The 19,020-nt window shown below is 42.8% G+C and overlaps 1 protein-coding gene across 10 annotated transcripts in view; it reads right to left on the bottom strand.

Moving 5' to 3' along the window:
• LOC144763210 (uncharacterized) overlaps window positions 1–19,020 on the bottom strand; it is a 473,214-nt gene that overhangs the window by 184,173 nt on the left and 270,021 nt on the right. For all 10 annotated transcript variants that reach the window (XR_013596185.1, XR_013596184.1, XR_013596187.1 and 7 more), the window contains one exon: window positions 6,259–6,351. Coding sequence is in view for 5 of the 10 variants with exons in the window: in XM_078648592.1 (XP_078504718.1) it covers window positions 6,321–6,351 (31 nt within the window). In the remaining 5 variants the exon portion in view is untranslated. The remainder of the gene's footprint in view (window positions 1–6,258; window positions 6,352–19,020) is intronic.

Raw genomic sequence — 19,020 nt, 5'->3', positions numbered from 1 at the left:
AGTAGTCTTATGGGGTACACAGTCAGCTAAAGCAGAATAAACAGATTAACCAGGAAAAAACTCTGCTTTAAAAAGCTTGTGAAGACATACTGAAACACGAAAGCAATTAAAAATGGCAGCCACGATTATAACGGGACCGCAAAGAACTTACGGCGTCAAAATGCGGCGTTATTGTTCACCGCAAAAGTCTTCAAACATCCAGAGAAGATCCTGGAGTCTTCCGATGTCCGCCCATAGCCTTGGTGCAGGTAAAGTCAATCTACAACATCTTGCCTCCCGGGACCGCCGCGTAGCTTCACTCAGCCACCGCCATGTCCCTCGGGCGCCAAGCCACGCCCTCTCAATCTTGTCTGCATATTTCTGAGCTGCTGTTGAAACTTTAAACCTATTTTGGCCTCACTGTCTTGTTAAGTCATGGTGTGATCTTCCTGGGATTTAACACAAAGCCATATTTGGCGCACTGACTATTCAATGGATTGGACAGAAAATGATGGGCGCCTCATCTTGGAAATCTCGTACTAGCACTTTGCCAAAGCTTTATGTGTAAAGTCAAAATCTATCCCAAAAGAAGCTATTGCGATGGCTTGTATGTGCTTTTATACAAAAACAATTTAATGGGATACCATTACTGAGAAACAATTTCACCTCAATGGTTTAATGGAGATTTTCAGGATGAATGGCATTTGTCATTTCGGAGAAAACAATTTAAACAATGTCTTTTTATTCTGAAATTAGCTTCTGTATAATTATTTTTTGAAGTGTAAATGAACTGGTTTCAGGTCCTTCTTTCAGAAACATTTTTGTTGAAAGCATTTATTTCAATATTTTATGTCAGGGGACATTATTTCAGATGTATATATTTTACATTGTCAAACAATTATTTTGGTGCTTTTATTTTGCTGAACCCTCACCCACCCTTAAACACCATCCATCTCTGTTCCCTAAAAATGCCTCCCCACGCATTAACTACACCCTTTCATGACTCCTAAACACCACAGCTGCCTGAACCCTGAAAGCACTTTTTAACCCTAAACTCCAACAATCCCTGAATCCTAAAAACCCCACACCACACCTAAATTCCACCCATCTCTGACTCCTAAACTCCACCTATCCCTGAACCCTTAGAGACCTTTCTAGTCCTAAACTCATCTCTTCACCTAAACTCCAGCACTATCTCTAAACTCCACCCATTTCTGAACCCTAAAAATCCCTTTATTCTACTATACCCCACTCATCCCTGATCCCGTAAAATTCTGTCACACCCATAAACTACACTAATCCCTGAACCGTAAAAAAACCCTCACCACCCCTGAAATCCACCCAATCATGACCCCTAAAGCTCCACATCACCCTTAAACTCCCCCATGCCTGAACCCTATTTATTTATTTGGACACTTAAAGGGTCTATAGGATGGTGGGTGTCCTTTTGTCCGCCTGCCACCCTAGCGGTGCTGGGATCGGCCGCCAGTGGTGCGGTGGTCCCTCACCGGCAATTAGAAAGCCACCTCCACCATGGCGTGGCATCCTCTATTCCCAGCATTGTGGCGGGCGGTGCTGTGAGCATTGGCATGCACAAGGTCACAGGCCCAGCGCGGTGCCTGCCACTTTGTCCGTGCCAATGGTACCCCCATTGTGCCCCCCCACCCCTAACATCCTAGGGGCCCGCAACGGGCCCCCATTTGCGAAATCCGCATGCCTTTCCGTGGCGGTTCCCCGCATGCTCTTCCCCGCATGCATTATGCATTATAATATGGATGGCAGTGTCTAACAGACACCGCCACCATATTCAAACTCATCGACCAGGCGGAAAAGCGGCGGACGGTCTTCCCATCCGCCGCGGAATCCCCGCCAACATAATCAGGCGGGGGGTAAATTGCATGCGGGTGGAGTATAATGGCGGGTGGATCGTCACCGCCATATGGGCAGTGGCGATCCTTCCGCCATTTTAATAGACCCCTTAGTATTGCGCACACATTGGTCCTGAAGGAGCATCTCGGTGCTGCACTGCACATGGGAAAAGAGAACAGTCAAAAATAGCCAGGTCTTTAGCCCATTCTTGAAAGAAGTGAAATCAGGGCAGGAGCGAAGGCAGAAAGGAAGCTTGTTCAAATGAAATGGAGCAGTATAGGAGAACAATCTGCCCCATATCTTGAGGCACGGATGCGAGGAATCACCAAGAAAGATTTGTCCGATGATCTCAGGCATCCAGATGGGAGATAAGAGTTTAATAGGTATGCTAGGTTAGCTGGCCTTGACTTAAACAGGGCTTTATGTGTCAAGCAACAGAGTTTAAAGATGACACGCTTCTCAACAGGCAGCCAATGCAGCTTTCTGAGGAGTGGACCAGCAGGCGAGCGTGAAGGGAGGTTACAGATCAGTTTTGAACACTGAAAACCCTTCCCCACCAAAAGCCTCTACCCATCACTGAACCTGAAAAACACTCACCACTCCTAAACTCCCCCCATCCGCAAATCCAGAAAATGCTCAGCACCTCTGCAAGCCACCATCCCTGGCCACTAAAAAACCCTCATCACCCCTAAACTCCACTCATCCAGAAACCCTAAAAACACCTCACCAACATAAATTCAACCCATGCCTGACCCCTAAAAAACCCTCACCATTGCTGCACATCACTGTCCCTGAACCCTAAAATCTCCTTTTTGCCCCTAAACACCACCCATCACTGAACCTAAAAACCCTCCTTACCCCTAATCTTCACCCAAGTGTGTGATTTTAGATGTTTCCTTATAATTATCTCTCCTTTAAAATGTTTCCTTTCATTTTCGATTTATTTGTATTTCCTTAAAATTTTCTTTTTTTTAAATTGGTTTTCCATTATTTGTTTTTCTCCAATGTGGTTTATGAGTTTTCGTTTTTCCATTAATTCACATACTTCAAATGCGATGAAAATAGTACAGTTGGAAGTTATCAAGAAAGCGGTTTCTGAGTATTGCCATTAGAATCCAGAATAGGATCAGTGTCATTTGTTTCTTTAAGGTTAGTAGTACAACCTTTTTTTTTTCTAATTTAAACACGGCGCTGTGCAGGCATACTGTATTGAACTACAGGACCAGCTCTGAAGAAGTGCTAGGAGACCATAATGACTTTGATGGCTGATGTTAGGTTGGAAGGGCGATTTCTTGAACATGTATTTGTTGACAAACAACACTTATGCTCTCATTATGTGTGACCTGCTAATTGCATTGGTGCTGGCAATGCAAGTTACCATCATATGGGAATTAGTAGTTATAAGAGAACACTATATGTTGGACTCATTTTGCCTATGGCAACCAGGCAATGCCTTTGGGCGAAATACTTGGGAAAGCAAACTGCAATCAGCAAGGTAAGTCCAATTTCATTTGTTATTCCACAAAATATCTCTCAGTGCTAGGTACTGCCCCTGACCACGGATTTACTGAAGAACCCGGGAATGGATATTCTGGGGAGCAAATAACAAGTATTTTACTGGGCCCCAAGTAACGAGGGCCCAGGTAGGCTATTTTGAAGAAGACTTTAAGTCAAGCTTAGGTCCAGCTTTCACATTTGAAAATTGGGGAAGTATATTTTGTTCCAAGTCTTATTATGCAATCAGGACAAAGTAACACAATTATGTCCCCAATTTCGGTTCGTGTCTAACCTCCTGTAAACTTTTATGCAATTTGGGCCTGGTTGTGTCTGCCATAGAGGTTAAAATGATTATTTATGATCTAAGTCTAACCTCTATCTTTTTTTCGTGCTAAATTCAGAGCAGGTTTCACCCAGAAAAAAAACTTTTGCATTTTGTACAGTACTTGCCACCCAATTTATTTGACCTTGCCACCCACGATTATTATATCCTGACTCATTGATGCTGATTTTATTGACTTCAGAAGAATTACAGCCTTAGAGGACCCAACCTGGATTTGGATTTGCGACTGGATGATACACATAGACACAGCGGTACTTAGTTTGCAGAACTATTGAACCCAACATCTCACTGGCATGTCAGCTTATCAGCTGATAGTTTGCTTACAATAGCTTTGGGTTATGTCCTTAAGTAGATATTGTTGACTAAAGTGACCAAATATACTAATTTAAAATGTACTCAAAGCACATACTTTTCTTAGATGTGTAGGGTAACCAGGAAAAAAATCTATTATTCCAGAGAAATGGGCAAAATGTATGTGTGTTTTTGGCAAAATATTTTCTCCCTCTAAATATATTTCTGGATGATCCTTGGGTCTCCTTAAATATTTTCCAAGAACATTTTCTCTCCTCCTGTCCTTTTGCTATTTTCACATACGTCTTGCAGCATACTGCTTAGATATTTACATGAGAACCCTTAAGGTTTTATAAAATGAATGTGGATGCATACCATTATGGATGGACTGTAGATTTTAATGCCTGAAGTGATAATTATATCAAGCCTACAGCCATTTTTGACACATCCTCTGCATTCCATGGATCACGCCAATACAGTTACTATTGATCTAAAAACATTAAGGGCCAGATGTAGATGGTCAAATAGTGAGCTCCAACGCTGAAATGTAGGTGAGTTTAAACCTACTAGCAAAATAAGGAATTGCAAAATTGCGATTCCTTTATTTTGCTCTTGCATATAAGGAATCGCAAATTGCGATTCATTAAATGCAATGTAAGTAGCACAAAAGAAAGTGAACTTTAGCCTTAAGGAATCGCTAATTACCACCAACTTCAAGTTGGTGGTAATTAGCGATTTCCTGTTAAAAAACACTTTTTTGCTTTTTTTAAAGTGCCATGTGGCACACATTCATGCCCTTGAGGCATGTATGTGCGAAACATGTGCACACATGCACATTTCAGGGGTGCAACAGGGTGTCCTTTTGACACCTTGGCACCCTTGAAATAGCTCCCGCTATTTGCAATTCTCAAATAGCGATTAGCAAATGGATAATATCTTCCCATTCATTCCTATGGGCGTCCTGGCCCATAGGAATGAATGGGTAGGTATTCCTTATTAACGAATCTCAACGTGCGATTCGCTACTGAGGAATATTAGGGATTCGCTAATAGTTTAGCAATTCCTACCTACATTCAATTTTGCGAGTTCTTAATAGCGAAACTGTAAAATTCGCTATTAAGGTTTCGCAAATTTGATTTTAACTACATTTAGCCCAAAGTGAGGCAATGAGAAGTTTCTTGCCTTCACACTCAATTGGGTATTTATTGTGGGCAACCAGGATGTGTCATCTTAGATTTAAGGACATGCGTGCACTCAATATCAATCAGAGAATATTCTGTTCTTCTTGAAATTTTGGAAATGTTATCAAATTGGATCCAAACCTTTTTTCAAGGTTTAAATGTATGTCTAAACGTTAGAGACATGAGGACCAGTTAGATGTTTGGGGATCATTCTTTAAATATAGACTTGTGACCATGACAAAGGGATGGTACCTTTAGTGGTGTGTAGGTGAATTATGATAAGTACAGGTTATGCTTTCCACTTAGTTTCATAGTCTACAAAAAACACGTCAGGTACTGTTCCATACTTGGTTGGTGAGTACTGTTTGGCCATAATCAGAGGGTCATAGCTTGAGGAGCAGTGAAGTATGATTTCTGAGTTTCTGTGAAGGTCTTCCAAAAGTTAGAGCTGAATAGAGTCCCTCTGTCAGTGTCAGGATTCCTGTCACAGCTCACCTCTCTTGACTAACGGCATGACTCATATAATTCCTTCCAACACTTGTGAATGAACAAACATCTTGTACACTGACTTTTGATCAGATTACATGCTGTTGGTAATAGCTAGCTGTAGCTGGTGTTCCCAGATTTGTTTGAAAATGTTTATTAGCTTTTACAAATGTTTACCATGCATATTCAAAGTCAAGTTTCTGGCGCCACAGAAACATCCAGAAAATCCACCAGAATAAGCATTAAGCAACTGGCATAGATTACCTCAACTTGAACCTTCCTGAAGAAAGCCACCATCAAATTAATTTCCTGCACCTGTTCCTTGCTATAAACAATTAGAATGCAACCTTTGTGAACCTACTAAAATACCCTCTAGAAGACAGCCTAATCAAATTAATCAGCTGCACTTGTTCCTTGCTATAAGCAATTAGAATGTGACCTTTGTGAACATTCTAAAACACCTTCTAGAAGACAGCCTCATCAAGTTAATTATCTGCACCTGTTCCTTGTTACAACAATTAGAATGTGACCTTTAGGAATGTTCTAAAACAGTCTTTTTTTAAATACTGTCCACACTCCACCCCTTCGCTTAGCTTCTTTGCCTGCACTTACCTGTTTCCCGGCTTCAAGGACTCTGTCTTGCCAGCTCCCTTGTTCCTTCCACTTTTACCTCACTATAAAGAATGTCCCGCATCAGGTTCGCACCTGGATGGAAAAACAAGAAGAGAAGGACAGACACATTAACAGACTTGATTTCGCAAGACGCTGAGCTCTGTCGCAACATCGTACTTGCAGACAAGGTAACCAGTGTTTTTGTTCAACTTGTACATTATGTTGGCAGGGCTCTGCCAGAAAGGGCTTGGGTGAAGCTAACCCTGTCCACATTACCTTCTGAGTTTGATGCTGGAATCATACTCACTACAGTTTTGAAACTTTGATGAAGGAACCTCTATGGACTATCTAAAAACAACTAACAACAAAACTAAACGCTAGTTGAGATATACAATCTTTCGTGAGGAGATACCTTAAAAGATATAGCTAATACTAGACTAAAGCCTTAATATTTGTTTGCCTATAGATAACATATCTGCCGGTACCATTCATCAGACTGGTGTGAATGCCTGCTGCAGTGTTGCAGTTGAGTAGACAAGCCACAGTATTTTTTGAGTCCACACGCTCTATCCATCTCAACCCTCTGCCCCCTGGGATTTGTCACTGAGCAGTGTCTCCTCCTGTAAACCGAGGGCAAATCTCAGAAGGATTCGGGAACTAGTGCCGTTGCCCCATTTGAATAACCTGGGATCCATGTAGGTGGCTTATGACAGTTAGAGGTCATCATGGTAGGTGATCCATGGAAATGAAATATGTTCTTTATGAATACCCATGCTTAAGTGTCTGTAGTAGGTATTCCATTCATTTCTATGACGTTTTGGTAAATGCATATGCTACCAACCAGATGTTTGTTTAACCAGGCAACAGAGAAAGAGTCATTAAAAAGTCTATTGCAATTGTCTGAAATGCTACAAATTATTTAGACAAGAAAGAAGACTAAATGATGCCTGATAATTGGGTTTTGCTCTACACAGTAGTGACACCCAGATAGGTAATCGTTAATGCATATGCATCCTTAGGAAGAGAAGGACACATTAGCATGTCCACCGGGTAGCCATGTTCAAATTAGTCAAGTATGCACTTCGAAACTGTGCTCAAATAAAGAATGAAAGCTGATGCCACATACTGAAGGCAAAAGGGCATTGATACTTGTAGTCCCCAGTAGTTTTCCACTCATCCTAGCTGTTTATCTGAACAAGACTGTGTACTTTCTAATGAGTAAACTTCATGCAGGTCTTTGCGTCCTGAACTTGATCGAGTGATATATTTATTAAGGATATCAGTCCTTCACTATCACTGAGGTGATGATAATCAAATCAAACAATGTTGAGGCATGTTTTTGTTTACTTAGGTCCATATCAAAGGTTTATTAGGAATACCTATGCAGAATTCCCACCACCCAAAATTACCAATACTTTTAGGATCAGTAATTCTGAGTTGAGGGAATGTATTGCTGCTCTGAGACTACCCATCATAAATAGGGAATTAAGTTTAAAAATTGTATTATGGCACTAAACCCTGCCATCTTCTCCTGAATATTCATCCTTTTGTCACTCACATATTTCACAAGGTTTTCCTGAGTGAAATGTCCAGCAGAAAAGCTTTGGGAGTGCGGTATTCCACGTAAACTTCTAATCCTGATTTGGAAACATTATAGATTAACTTGTGAGCATTACTGAGTGTTAAAGAAAGTGGGTGTCTGTGTTGGTGAAGGGGAATGTCTTGTGAATTCTTTCTTGAAGTGGTCATCTTTTTTTTGGTGGGGTATCTGATTTTCTTTAGCCACGTGTGCAGGAATTCTTCATATATTATTAAGGTTTACTTAGAAAGGTCACGCTGACATCTAGGACTGGGGATAGGGGAAGAGTGTGTGTCTTCTTGGTCCTAAGCACATACAAGCAATTAAGATCTACCAGTACCAGGATGTTTTTTCCTATGCTATAAAGAGTAGGACAGCAATACATGACTTTCAATGGATGGACTACCTTCTATGGAGAACATTTCTCAAGATGTAACTGCTCTGAAAGGTGACAACCCTTCTCTCCAGTCTACCAGTGCGCTGTGGATAGGCACCAGTGCATTCCCAGTAGGTTTTGAAACAGAATGACATCAAATATATCCAAAGACATTTCTCGATAATATTGCTGAGCAGAAGACAGCTGCATGGAAACAGTCTGGTGCATAATGGGGTTTGAGGTGATGGCTGAGTTATCAATGCACTGGATGGCTTCAGTCTTTTCTTTCTTGACTACCCAAGTCCATGGGCAGAACCCAAAAAAATGTCTTACGCTCTGCAATTGAAAATAAATTGCAGAATAAAACGTTGGCTCAGTTGCTGTCTTGGAAATGTATATCTGGATTTAAGAGGGCTACTGTGGAAGTAGGCCGGACGTGCCCCCCTCAGAGACCTGCTGTAACTGGAAAGTTATGGCCTGACATTAGTTCTCCTCCTTTTCCAGCATTTGTCATCAGGTAGTTCTCTCCAACAATATAAACATAAACAATTTGTTCTCCTTTTTACTAGTTACTAAGGGGTAATGGGGCACTTTCAATTCCATCATGTATACAACAATGAGAAATTGGGTATTGGCATATGCAAAAAGAGATGCAAAAACTGTTTGTAGACATTATTGCATATTTTTTCACACCAAGGTAGAAATTCTGGGCGAAAACATACCTGAATCCCAGTGTAAATGTTTTTGGGCCAGTTGTTATTTACGACAGGAATTAAAGGACACACTTTAAAAGGTTATACAGTGTATATTTTCACCCCAAATGGAAAAGCAATATGCTATCAGTCAATGTATGTATGCAATGTCTACTTGTGTTAGTTAACTTATCAGCTAACAGTCAGAGAATAAAATAAAACGTATAAGGCATGTTACATTCGAGTCACAATTACTTATTGTTTAGCACTTGGGACACCAGTAAGTTCCCATGATATAGTTGTGAGGATACTGGAGGGGTGGTGTCCCTAAATCAAAACTGTGGTCCCAGACCTAGATCCATTGATTACAAGTAATTTCCCCTCAATCGGGCAAGAGAAAACTGGATTCAGTTCACCATGATTTTCTTTCCTCTTGGACCAGATCTTGGCACATTTACCACCTGCTTAGAAGAGCTTTTCTTTTGGCCATGGTGTGGAAATTGGAGGGGTGACACTTTGTCCTAGTAGTGATGCATTCTCTGCGTGTTGTGCTGCTGTGTCGTTGTGCTGCATGTTGCAATGTAATTTTACTGTGGTTATGAAGTTGGAAAGGTGTGGCGGAGTGGCTAGAGTGGCTGACTCCAGAGTGTGGGGCTCACGGCTCGATCGCCGGCAGCAGCCCAGCTTGTCATCATGTGATTCTCGACAATAGCTCACTAAATCTCCCCGACAGCCCACAGCGCCTTGAAACCTTAAGGGGTGATATGTTTGCGCTTCTCATATATAGATTAGTTATTCATTATATTTATTTATTTTGTATTCTGTTTTGACTCTTTTGTTGCGATGTCCCTTGTTATGTTTTTATTGCATTTACATTGCTTTGTTGAGGTTATTTGTAATGTGCGTTTTTTTTAATTTTGATATTTCAACACATACTACTGTGTTTCCAACAAAAAGCAGTACATACCTTGAAAGCTCCAGTGGCAAGCTACCATTTACCACTGTCTAAGTCAGTAAAATAGTGCTTCTTTAGCTCTTCGTCTATTTAAGACACCTGTCTAAAGCTTTGGCAGAAACTGTGGGGCAGATTTATTAATCATTTGCACCAGACTTGCATCACAAAAGTGATGCAAACTGGTGAAAATTGTTAATATGAGATTTACTTTGATGCTCAAAAGTTTACTTACGCTGGAAAATAGCCCTAAAGTAGTGCAAAGTAGGCCTATCGCAACTTTGGTTGTTGTGCTATGTGGAAAGTTAGTAAATCTGGCCCTCAGTCTTATCTTAGCACTCCCAGGGCAACATTGCACATAAATCGCTGTTTCATTGTTTGCGCCGGGCGCAGCTTTGCAAACGTGCGCCTGGGGTAAACAATGAAAATGCGCCCTATTACGATGAATGCGCTGCCCCCAGGGCAGCAGCGAACTTGCGTTGTACCCTGGGCAACGCATTCAGGTGAATAACGCAGCGGCTGCTTTACAGCTGCTCCATGTTTTCACAGTGCAGGCGCCACCCGCAGGATTAGAGAACCCTTTGCAGGTGGGTGCAGTCAGTGACTGCACCCGCCCACAAGGGGATGTCTGTGGGGTTCATGGGACTCACTTTCCCCCCACCAGAGGGCTGCCATCAGGGGGGCACTCTCAATGTGCCTCCTGAGGGCTTCTGTGCTTCTGCACCCACGTCAGTAATACAGCACGGCAAAGAGATTCTTAATTTGCCTGGTGCACGCCCCCATGCAAATGAGGGGACGCCCCTTTAAAATAGCACTGGTGCTTTATGTGCGCCAGTGCTACTGGTATTACAAAAGGGGCCGCACAAGCGTCTGCGCCCCCTTCTGTAATACCCAAGTGCCCCGGGGGCGCTTAAAGTGGGCGCAAAGGCCCGTTGCACCCCATAGCACTGTATGTGATACTGCCCCCAGTGCTCACTTTATGTAACACAGCCGCACAGTCGTGCACTCTTTAGCTGCATTCAGTGCTTCTGCTCTCCTGAATGAAACAGAACACCTTCGTGTGAGCGCACAACACCTGGAAGCCACTGGGTAAGTCACACAGCCAGATGCCAACACAAGCAGATTCAGAGATGGAAATAAGGGAAAGCAAAGCAGAAGCAGCAATGGCTGTAGGGCTGGGCCCGGCACAGACCATTAATGCATTCGGAAAGATCAGCTGAAATGTACAGGGAGAGCAAACAGATTGCATCCCGGCCCTAATAGACTATTTTCCAAACGTCGCTGGAGAGGGGAAAGTTGTGTTTGCTTTTGCGTGTGTTCCAGCTTAAGCATGTCACGGAACTTCCTGTTTGAGCTTGGTTTAGTCTAAGCCAGAGGTCTCCATTGATCATGATGGAAAATATATCCCTTTAAAGTTGTTTGCCTTTCGCTCCTGCAGTTTAACCCACGGCCATGATGAAACTGCTGTCAAATTACCGGCAACAGACCTTAGCGTTTGCCTGGGGATATCGCCGTGCTCATTGTGCTGAATGTGTGGCCATTTGTTACGGGGCAGCAGTAATATGACTGTGATTGATGGTCATTTAATGCAATTTATGTTTCCCTGCCACGCGGATCCCATCCCAGAATCCAACTCATGCCAAATAGCACTTTTAAATTAAATACGAGTTTCGCATTAGCTTAGTAGGGGTTCTGGATGAAGAGCGCCATGTTCCCCAGTGTTTCAGTTTATTATTCTGCTTTCAGTGTTTGCCAAAAACACCCACATATTATGAAAAAGTTTTAAAACAATTTTGAGGTCTGGCATTAACCAAGACTTTTTGATTTGACTAAATTATATATGTCATATACTTATTTATAGGGGCTTTCAGACAGCCCTTTTAATCAATTTGCCTGTTTCTGTGTCCTTTACATTAATTCTCCTGCCCACAGCCGCATATCACACGGGTCAGTTGTTTAGCCCACTTCAGTCATTTGCTAACTCCACTGTGAGTGACAGCATTCTGTTCTTTCACAGGGAGCTCATCCACACAGAAAGTAGTTACCTTAATGCTAAAGGCTAGTGTGAAAATGTGTGCTTTTGAATGCCCAAAAAGTTTTTGTTTTTAGGCATTTTTTATGTTGGTGAAGGTCCAGCAGCACCCCTAACAATGACGTTTTGCAAAAGCAATGAAGAAACAAAACAAACATTGGCAAAATCAAAAGGCTGCCTGTCAATGCTTGGCCTATTGGCTTTGCTAGTGCGTGTTTTAATGGAAGTTAACAAAGGGTACGACTTTTTATATGGGCAACATATAGCGCCCTGACATCAACACAAGTAGTGGTATACAAAAAATTCTGAATTAATAAATCGACATAAACATTTACTAGTTAATCCCAATGGCATTACTATCAAATCCACGCCTGTATAGCTGTTTCAAGAAATAACTATTAACCTTGGTCCTTTCCCCGTAAGGTCTCAATCTCTTTTTTGTCGAGAGATAGCATTACAATTAGTATCAGCATTAATTAAACCACATATGCCTTAAATACATATTTTGCTCTGAAGTGCATTCTATCTACACAGATATTCTACATTTCAAGAAGTTGTCAGGATCCAGACCTGTCCCAGCGGAGACAGCTCAAAAACTGCTAATTTTGTTCAACCCCCTGCTTACTCCAGAGCACCACATTTGGAATTACAACGTGTCCAGAAAAATGGCCAGGGGACGGAGGAAGGAGACAGGAAATACATTGGCTAGCTTTATGGCCCGTGGCTTTGGAAGATGTTTGCAACGACGAGGCCCATTGATGTAGCACTTACAACTGGGATTCGCTACTAAACCCAAACCCGCAGGTATATGTTATCATTAGTTAGCATCAGGTTGACAGAGGGCACATCATTTCTCTGCACCTGATTCACTATGACGCTCGGCCCCACAACCATCAAGCCAGTACTACTTCTTGTTCCCATGGAGGAAGCGGTGCAGTTATAATGTTAAACCCCAAGGTGGTAATCTCCTCCAATCAGGCTATCTGCCTCAGCCAACAGCTACATCCATCAATAGTCCACCCTAAACCTCTGACAGGGCTTCCACAGATCCTTCCACACCTTAAGTCTACACAGTCACCATTACCCAATGCAAATGGTTAAGGTCCTAAGCCTCAATGTTCGATGGTTGAATGGACTGGCCAAATGCCTGGCACTCCTATCACTCCTCACTCAGAGGCTTGGACTGTGATATATGCCTGTTGCAGGGGGCACACCTACTGAAGAAGGACTCCACAAGGATGAGATCTTGCTGGTTCAACAGGCAGTTTTTCTCGCCCAGTCCCACAAAACAAGCACAAGTGGCAATCCTATTGGCCACTAAATTCTAAGGCCGCATGGCAGACCCAGCAAAGCTTCCAGGGAAACTATTCTCCCTCAGGATATCAGTACACCACTTCACATTCACCCTCGCCACCCTATACGCACCTAATGACCATCAGGAGCTATAAATCCTGAAAGCTCTCGGTCTCGTCACTTCCTCAGTTGACACAGATAACATATTAGGGAGGACTTCAATCTCATTCCAGACACTACACTGGATACATGTGTAGCCCTGTGTTGCTTGGTAAATCTGGAGTAAGGCAAGGCAGCGCAGGTGAGTGCCTTGCGTTATTCTGCCCTGGTAAGGTGTTCCATGGGTGGAGCATGGATATTCCCACACATCCACCCATGAATTTTGCCTCATTCCCAGATTTAACAAGACTGGTAAACCTGGGAATGCATCATAATGCTATGATTTCAGGCACAACGAGGAGAAATATTTTAATTTCTCCAAGTTTTTTTCCAAAATGTGCTGCATTCTTTGGGACGGATGTATGTCAGTACAACGCGATCTCTTAGATCGCGGTACATGACAACGCTGCCATTACAACGCAAGTCGTTACAACGACTTGCGTTGTAGGGTATGGATTGTGGAATATTATAATTTTATATTCCAACACCAGTCCACGTAACAGTAGGGAAGGTGTTGGAATATAAAATTGCAATATTCCTTATACAACAGCGCCATCCAGCGCAAGTCGTAGTAACGACCTGCGTTGTAATGGCATCGTTGTAAAGGCATCGCGGTGTTTTCACTGCGTTGTAAACGATGTTCCCCTTCGGTACACTTGGAAAGAGGAAAATACCTCGAAGGGTTGCTTTTGTGCCTTCCTGCACAAAAGCAATCCTGTCTGCAGCACATGCACCTTTGCTTCATGGAGCCAAGGGTGGCTGCGTTGGGGGTAGGCAGCAGATTGTTTGCCAGTGCGGCATACATCAGGAATGCGCCATATTTTGGAAAATATAGTGCATTCCTCCTCCTCTTTTTCATGCTGTGCAGTGCAGCAAGTTGTCTTGCTGCGTTGCTTTGTGTGAAATATTGATAAATCTCGCTCCTAGTGTAGAACTCTTCCTGGAGCAGTGGCTCAAAGAAGTAATGACTCCCCAAGACCAGTAACAGCCAGGCTATTTAATTATAGGGAATTGAACAACATACTCCAGATAGCTAGAAAGAAGGGCTAGGAGTCCATAAAAAATATGCTTCTAATTTTTCCGGACTATACTGTGAATGAGCAAAGTTAATGCAACTCGTTCCTGAGGGTCAAGAAGAGACTTCACAAATTGAACCTGAAATACGCATTAGTGTTCTTAGTGAATCTGAAAATTATGATCAACAGCGATACACACTTATTCACTGAGGCCCAGGAGGCTTGGACGTGGCTGGAAGAAAACACGCTGATAAAAAGACCTCTCAGAACCAGAGGAGGAAATCAAATGGGTGCCCAAAGCCCGAAAAAGAGACTGGTCTAAACCAACAAGAGGCCCAACTAAGGAACAAGCAGCGACTGAGATGGCACAACTGGTAGTGGAGGTCTCCAGTTGCAGAACTCAATAAATATACATGCAGGAAGCGACTAACTGACATCATCAGAAACATCAGGCACATGGTTATTAGGCCACCAAGAAGAAGAAAAGGGTTGTTCACCTGATTACCACTACGCCCTAGGTGGCACGAGTTTTGGGGGCAGTGGCCTCCACCACTCTTACATGCATTTGCCGCAGGGCTGCAAACGAAGGAATCAATGCAAGGACATACCCCCACTGTACCATGCGGCCGTCGGTGGGCGGCAAAGGCAGGGACTGCCATGGCTTGCAAAGTATCTAGTATGCCACTGTGGAGGATATGGTCTAGGCACAACAGGAAGTAGTGCCTCTGATTCAGCAGAAACTGAGAAGTATACTAGTTGGTAGAAGATTTCAAACTGAACTTTAAAAAGGTTTGAGGCTCTGTATCCTTTCATAGATAGAATAATTGGAATTTGGGCCAGGGCTCAGGCAGAACTCGTAATGCTGGTACCCCATTACGCTCCAAGTAGGCTGATGACACACAAGAACATGCAATGCAGGAATATTGCACGTTATGTTAAAAATGGTTGAGTTCTCATTTCAACTTTGTCGTGGAGTAGGAAGTTGGCTAATGTTGTGTTGAGGGATGATGAGTAAATTTAGGGCAGGGGAGATTCACATCACATATTGCCCTTAGATAAACACAGTGGCAATGGGGACGTCCTTAAGGTATTAAAATGCACACTGAGAAGAGCAATACATAAAGAGAAATATTTGGTACCTGCAAGGCCCAAAAGGAGCACGTTCCTCATGAAACCAGACCATGGTGAAACAGCCTAAATATAACTTCATCATTTAAAAGTGAGAGGGATGGTGGAGTGCTGACGGCTTAGTCATAGACGATGAAGATTGATTGGAGGGAGGTGGAATCATCTCCTAAAACAGTGGCCATTCAGATGAGGTTGCGATTGGTGCAATTGAAGATTCTACATCGGTCCTATGTGACGGGGCCTCGATTGGTGCGAATGGGGTTGGCGGACGATGCGAGATGCCGAAGAGGGTGTGGAGAAACTGGCACATTTATGCATGTATTGTGGCACTGTTCAGAGGTGCAGTCCTATTGGATGAAGATACACAAGAAGTTTCGGGAGGTGCTGGGGATGAGTGTGCAGGTGGAGGCCCGACGCTGTATTTTGAATGTCTGGGAGCCCTCTGACCTCACAGCGCATGGGAAACGATGGGTGACGCTAGCATGTAGGATCGCCAAGCGTAATATCGCGCAACTTTGGGGTGCTACTCAGGCGCCCCAACTGGGGAAATGGATGGAATATCTCGATTGGAGCATGTTTAGGTAGAGATCGGTATATGTGGCTAGGGGCCGCCCTGGAACGTGGGGGAAAATTTGGGGCGCCTGCAACAGTTATAGAGGTGATATTTGTACCCCTCCAGTTGACCATAATGACACTGTGGAGTGGGAATCCCCATGACCCCACAAAACTTGATGTATCCATTGTGATGGTCGGTGCTAAATGAGTGATTATTGTAAATTCATCTGTTGTGCCTTATTTGTTTATCATTTTATTTGTCAATAAAAAGATTTTTCTTTTTAAAGTGAGAGGGATGGCCAGCTGACCAACCAACACAGGATTTATGCCTACCTAAAGCACAAACGTGTAGAAATAGCATACTTAGAAGGAAATTTACCTCAACTACGAGAAGGCCATTAAATTGCATAGAAGGTGCAGACAAATATATGCCACAACATACTCTAGATACACCGGAGGACATTAATCTGTATAATACTTGGGGTCATGTTTGTGCACCCAAAACAGTACCAAAGCATGAAGGAAAGATTTGCAATCACAGAAGGTACACTAGATGGTGAGGCTAAGCCATTGGCCAGCATACACAGCCCAAACACAAATTAACCACAGTTTATTGAAGCCCTGGTTTCAAACTGGCTTCATTTAGCTGACAATCCGAAGATATGGGGAGGTGACAACAAATGCATGACGTAGCAATGAATACATTGCTTCCACCTGCTACACAATATACAGGCCCAGAAAAGTTCAGCACGCCTCTTTGGCTGGATGCAACACCGACATCTCATAGACATTTAGCAAGAGATGCACCCAAATGCAAGATAGTACTTGTACTGTACTTCCATGCATGCTTTCCACACTTCTCAATATGATCTTGTGCACACCTGATCTGGGTCACATAGCATATAACTCAGAATATTTAGGATGTTTACTGTTAGACCATAGTCCCCCGATGACTTCGGACTGGGATAACCCCATAATGGCCCTCCCGACATCAAGACTGCAACTCACAGTGTAGCAAGACAAGGTGATATAAGAGATGATTAGTGATTCTCTAATCATTTAATTTGCTATAAATGAAGGCCTGACCCAGTACACAGATATCAAACAAGTCGTTTTAGAGATAGTCAAAGGTGGACTACACATTAAAATATTACGTGTGGTCAAAAAGGTGCTTTGAAAGGAGACTTTGGAACTAGAACAGAAAATATGTGATTCAGAGAATTCTATAGCTCAGGCAACACAAGGGATATATAAGCTATAGAAACACCAAATATGGTAACCCACGTAGAGAGACTGAGGGCCTGATTCACAAAGGCAAACTTACACTTTTGTGTAAGTTTCCGATTGTTTGCTATTCACAAAGGGATTAACAAGTAGAAAACATTTAAGGGATCGGAGTCTACGCACATAAAAACGTTGGCCTTTTTATGTGGAAAGACTCCACACTCATAAAGATACTACTCATAAATCCCTTTGTGAATTGCAAACAATTGTAAACTTTCCTGAAAGTGTAAGTTTACTTTTGTGAATCAGACCTTCAGATATTTAGACTATATAGAGTATGATGTAAATGATGGAGCTTGGGCCCACTAAAACATTTATCCCCAGATTGATGATCGTTAAAGCTTCTTGCGAGGTAAAAGGAGAAACTATCACTTGTTTGCATCTCATTTCAGAGTGACCAATGCGATCACTCAATAAATAACCAACTCGACAACTTATTCTAAGTTTAGTAGGGTTAAATTATAAATTTAGAAACAAATCAATATAGACCAATCTCAACATGATCATATGGAAATACAGACAGACCAAGGTAAATCTAAATCTCCTGAAGAGATTTATCTTATATAATACAAAGCTGTTCTTGGACTTAGCCCTTTTTACAGGGTCATTCCCAAACTTTTTGCTTCTTCCTCTTATTTTTTTTCTGACCTTTTGTTGTTGGCTATCGGACTCTGAGCACTTTACCACTGCTAATCAGTGCTAAAGTGCATATGCTCTCTGTGAAAATTATGAACATGATTGGTTATCCATGATTGTGTGTATACAAAGAAGGGGGAGGGGAGGAGAATGATCCAATGGGATCAGTGCGGGCGTAATTACCACTCAAAGTGAGTGGAAGGTCCAGCCACAGTCCTTGCCCTGCGTAAGTATTGATCCAAAAGGAAGTGGACAGGGCTGTTCCTAGGGAAGAAAAGGGTTGTGTGGAATGCTGGTCACAGGGAAGTAGACACGTGGAGGCTTGAGTGTGTAAGCCTACCACTGGGTATCCATTGTGTTGGATATAATTGCCTCAGACACCCTTGCAGGTGTCATGCTTCATCATCGGCAGTGCTCCTCGTCGGGTAGGCGGTGCAATTCCCAACGGGCTCACCTCAAAGAGGGGCTCTTTGGCGGAGATCTTTTGTTCCAACTGCGTATTGGTGAAGTGTGGGTATGGGGCCAAATGGGTTGTAGACTGGAATGTGAATTAAAAAGCAGCGAAGGGTACCTGAGACTACTTTATTCGGGCGGTCCCTCATTGCAGTTAAAAGTGAAGCTAGTCGGGCTTTCTGGAATGTGATGTTCCCTAGCTCTAGACTAGACTGGGAAGTGTTAGGAAGTCGGTCGACATGTTTCTCGCTATGCGCATTGGCTCGGGATTCTTCAGGACCTCTATGGTTATAGTCTACTAACAAAGGTTATGAAATATAACTCAAATTTTAATTTTAATTTATAAATGCTCGTTACCAATTAAGTGAAGGTTGTACCTCTGGAGCACTGTTCCTTGCCTCAACGTCAAGATTTATGTGCCTCATCAATACCCGGCGGGTTGTACATCAGGGATGGTGCCTCTATGTCTAAGGCTCTAATCTCCTGTGTCATAGGCCAGTGTCCTACCCCTCTCACCGCCGGGATCGGGCAGCCCTGTCCACTTCCTTTTGGATCAATGGTTATCCATGACTGGCATAATTGATTTACTGGTAAGCCCCTAGTAAAG

Source organism: Lissotriton helveticus, chromosome 6 (genome assembly GCF_964261635.1).
Source record: "Lissotriton helveticus chromosome 6, aLisHel1.1, whole genome shotgun sequence".
NCBI classification, from domain to species: Eukaryota; Metazoa; Chordata; class Amphibia; order Caudata; family Salamandridae; genus Lissotriton; species Lissotriton helveticus.
This window is presented reverse-complemented; position numbering and strand designations above follow the sequence as displayed.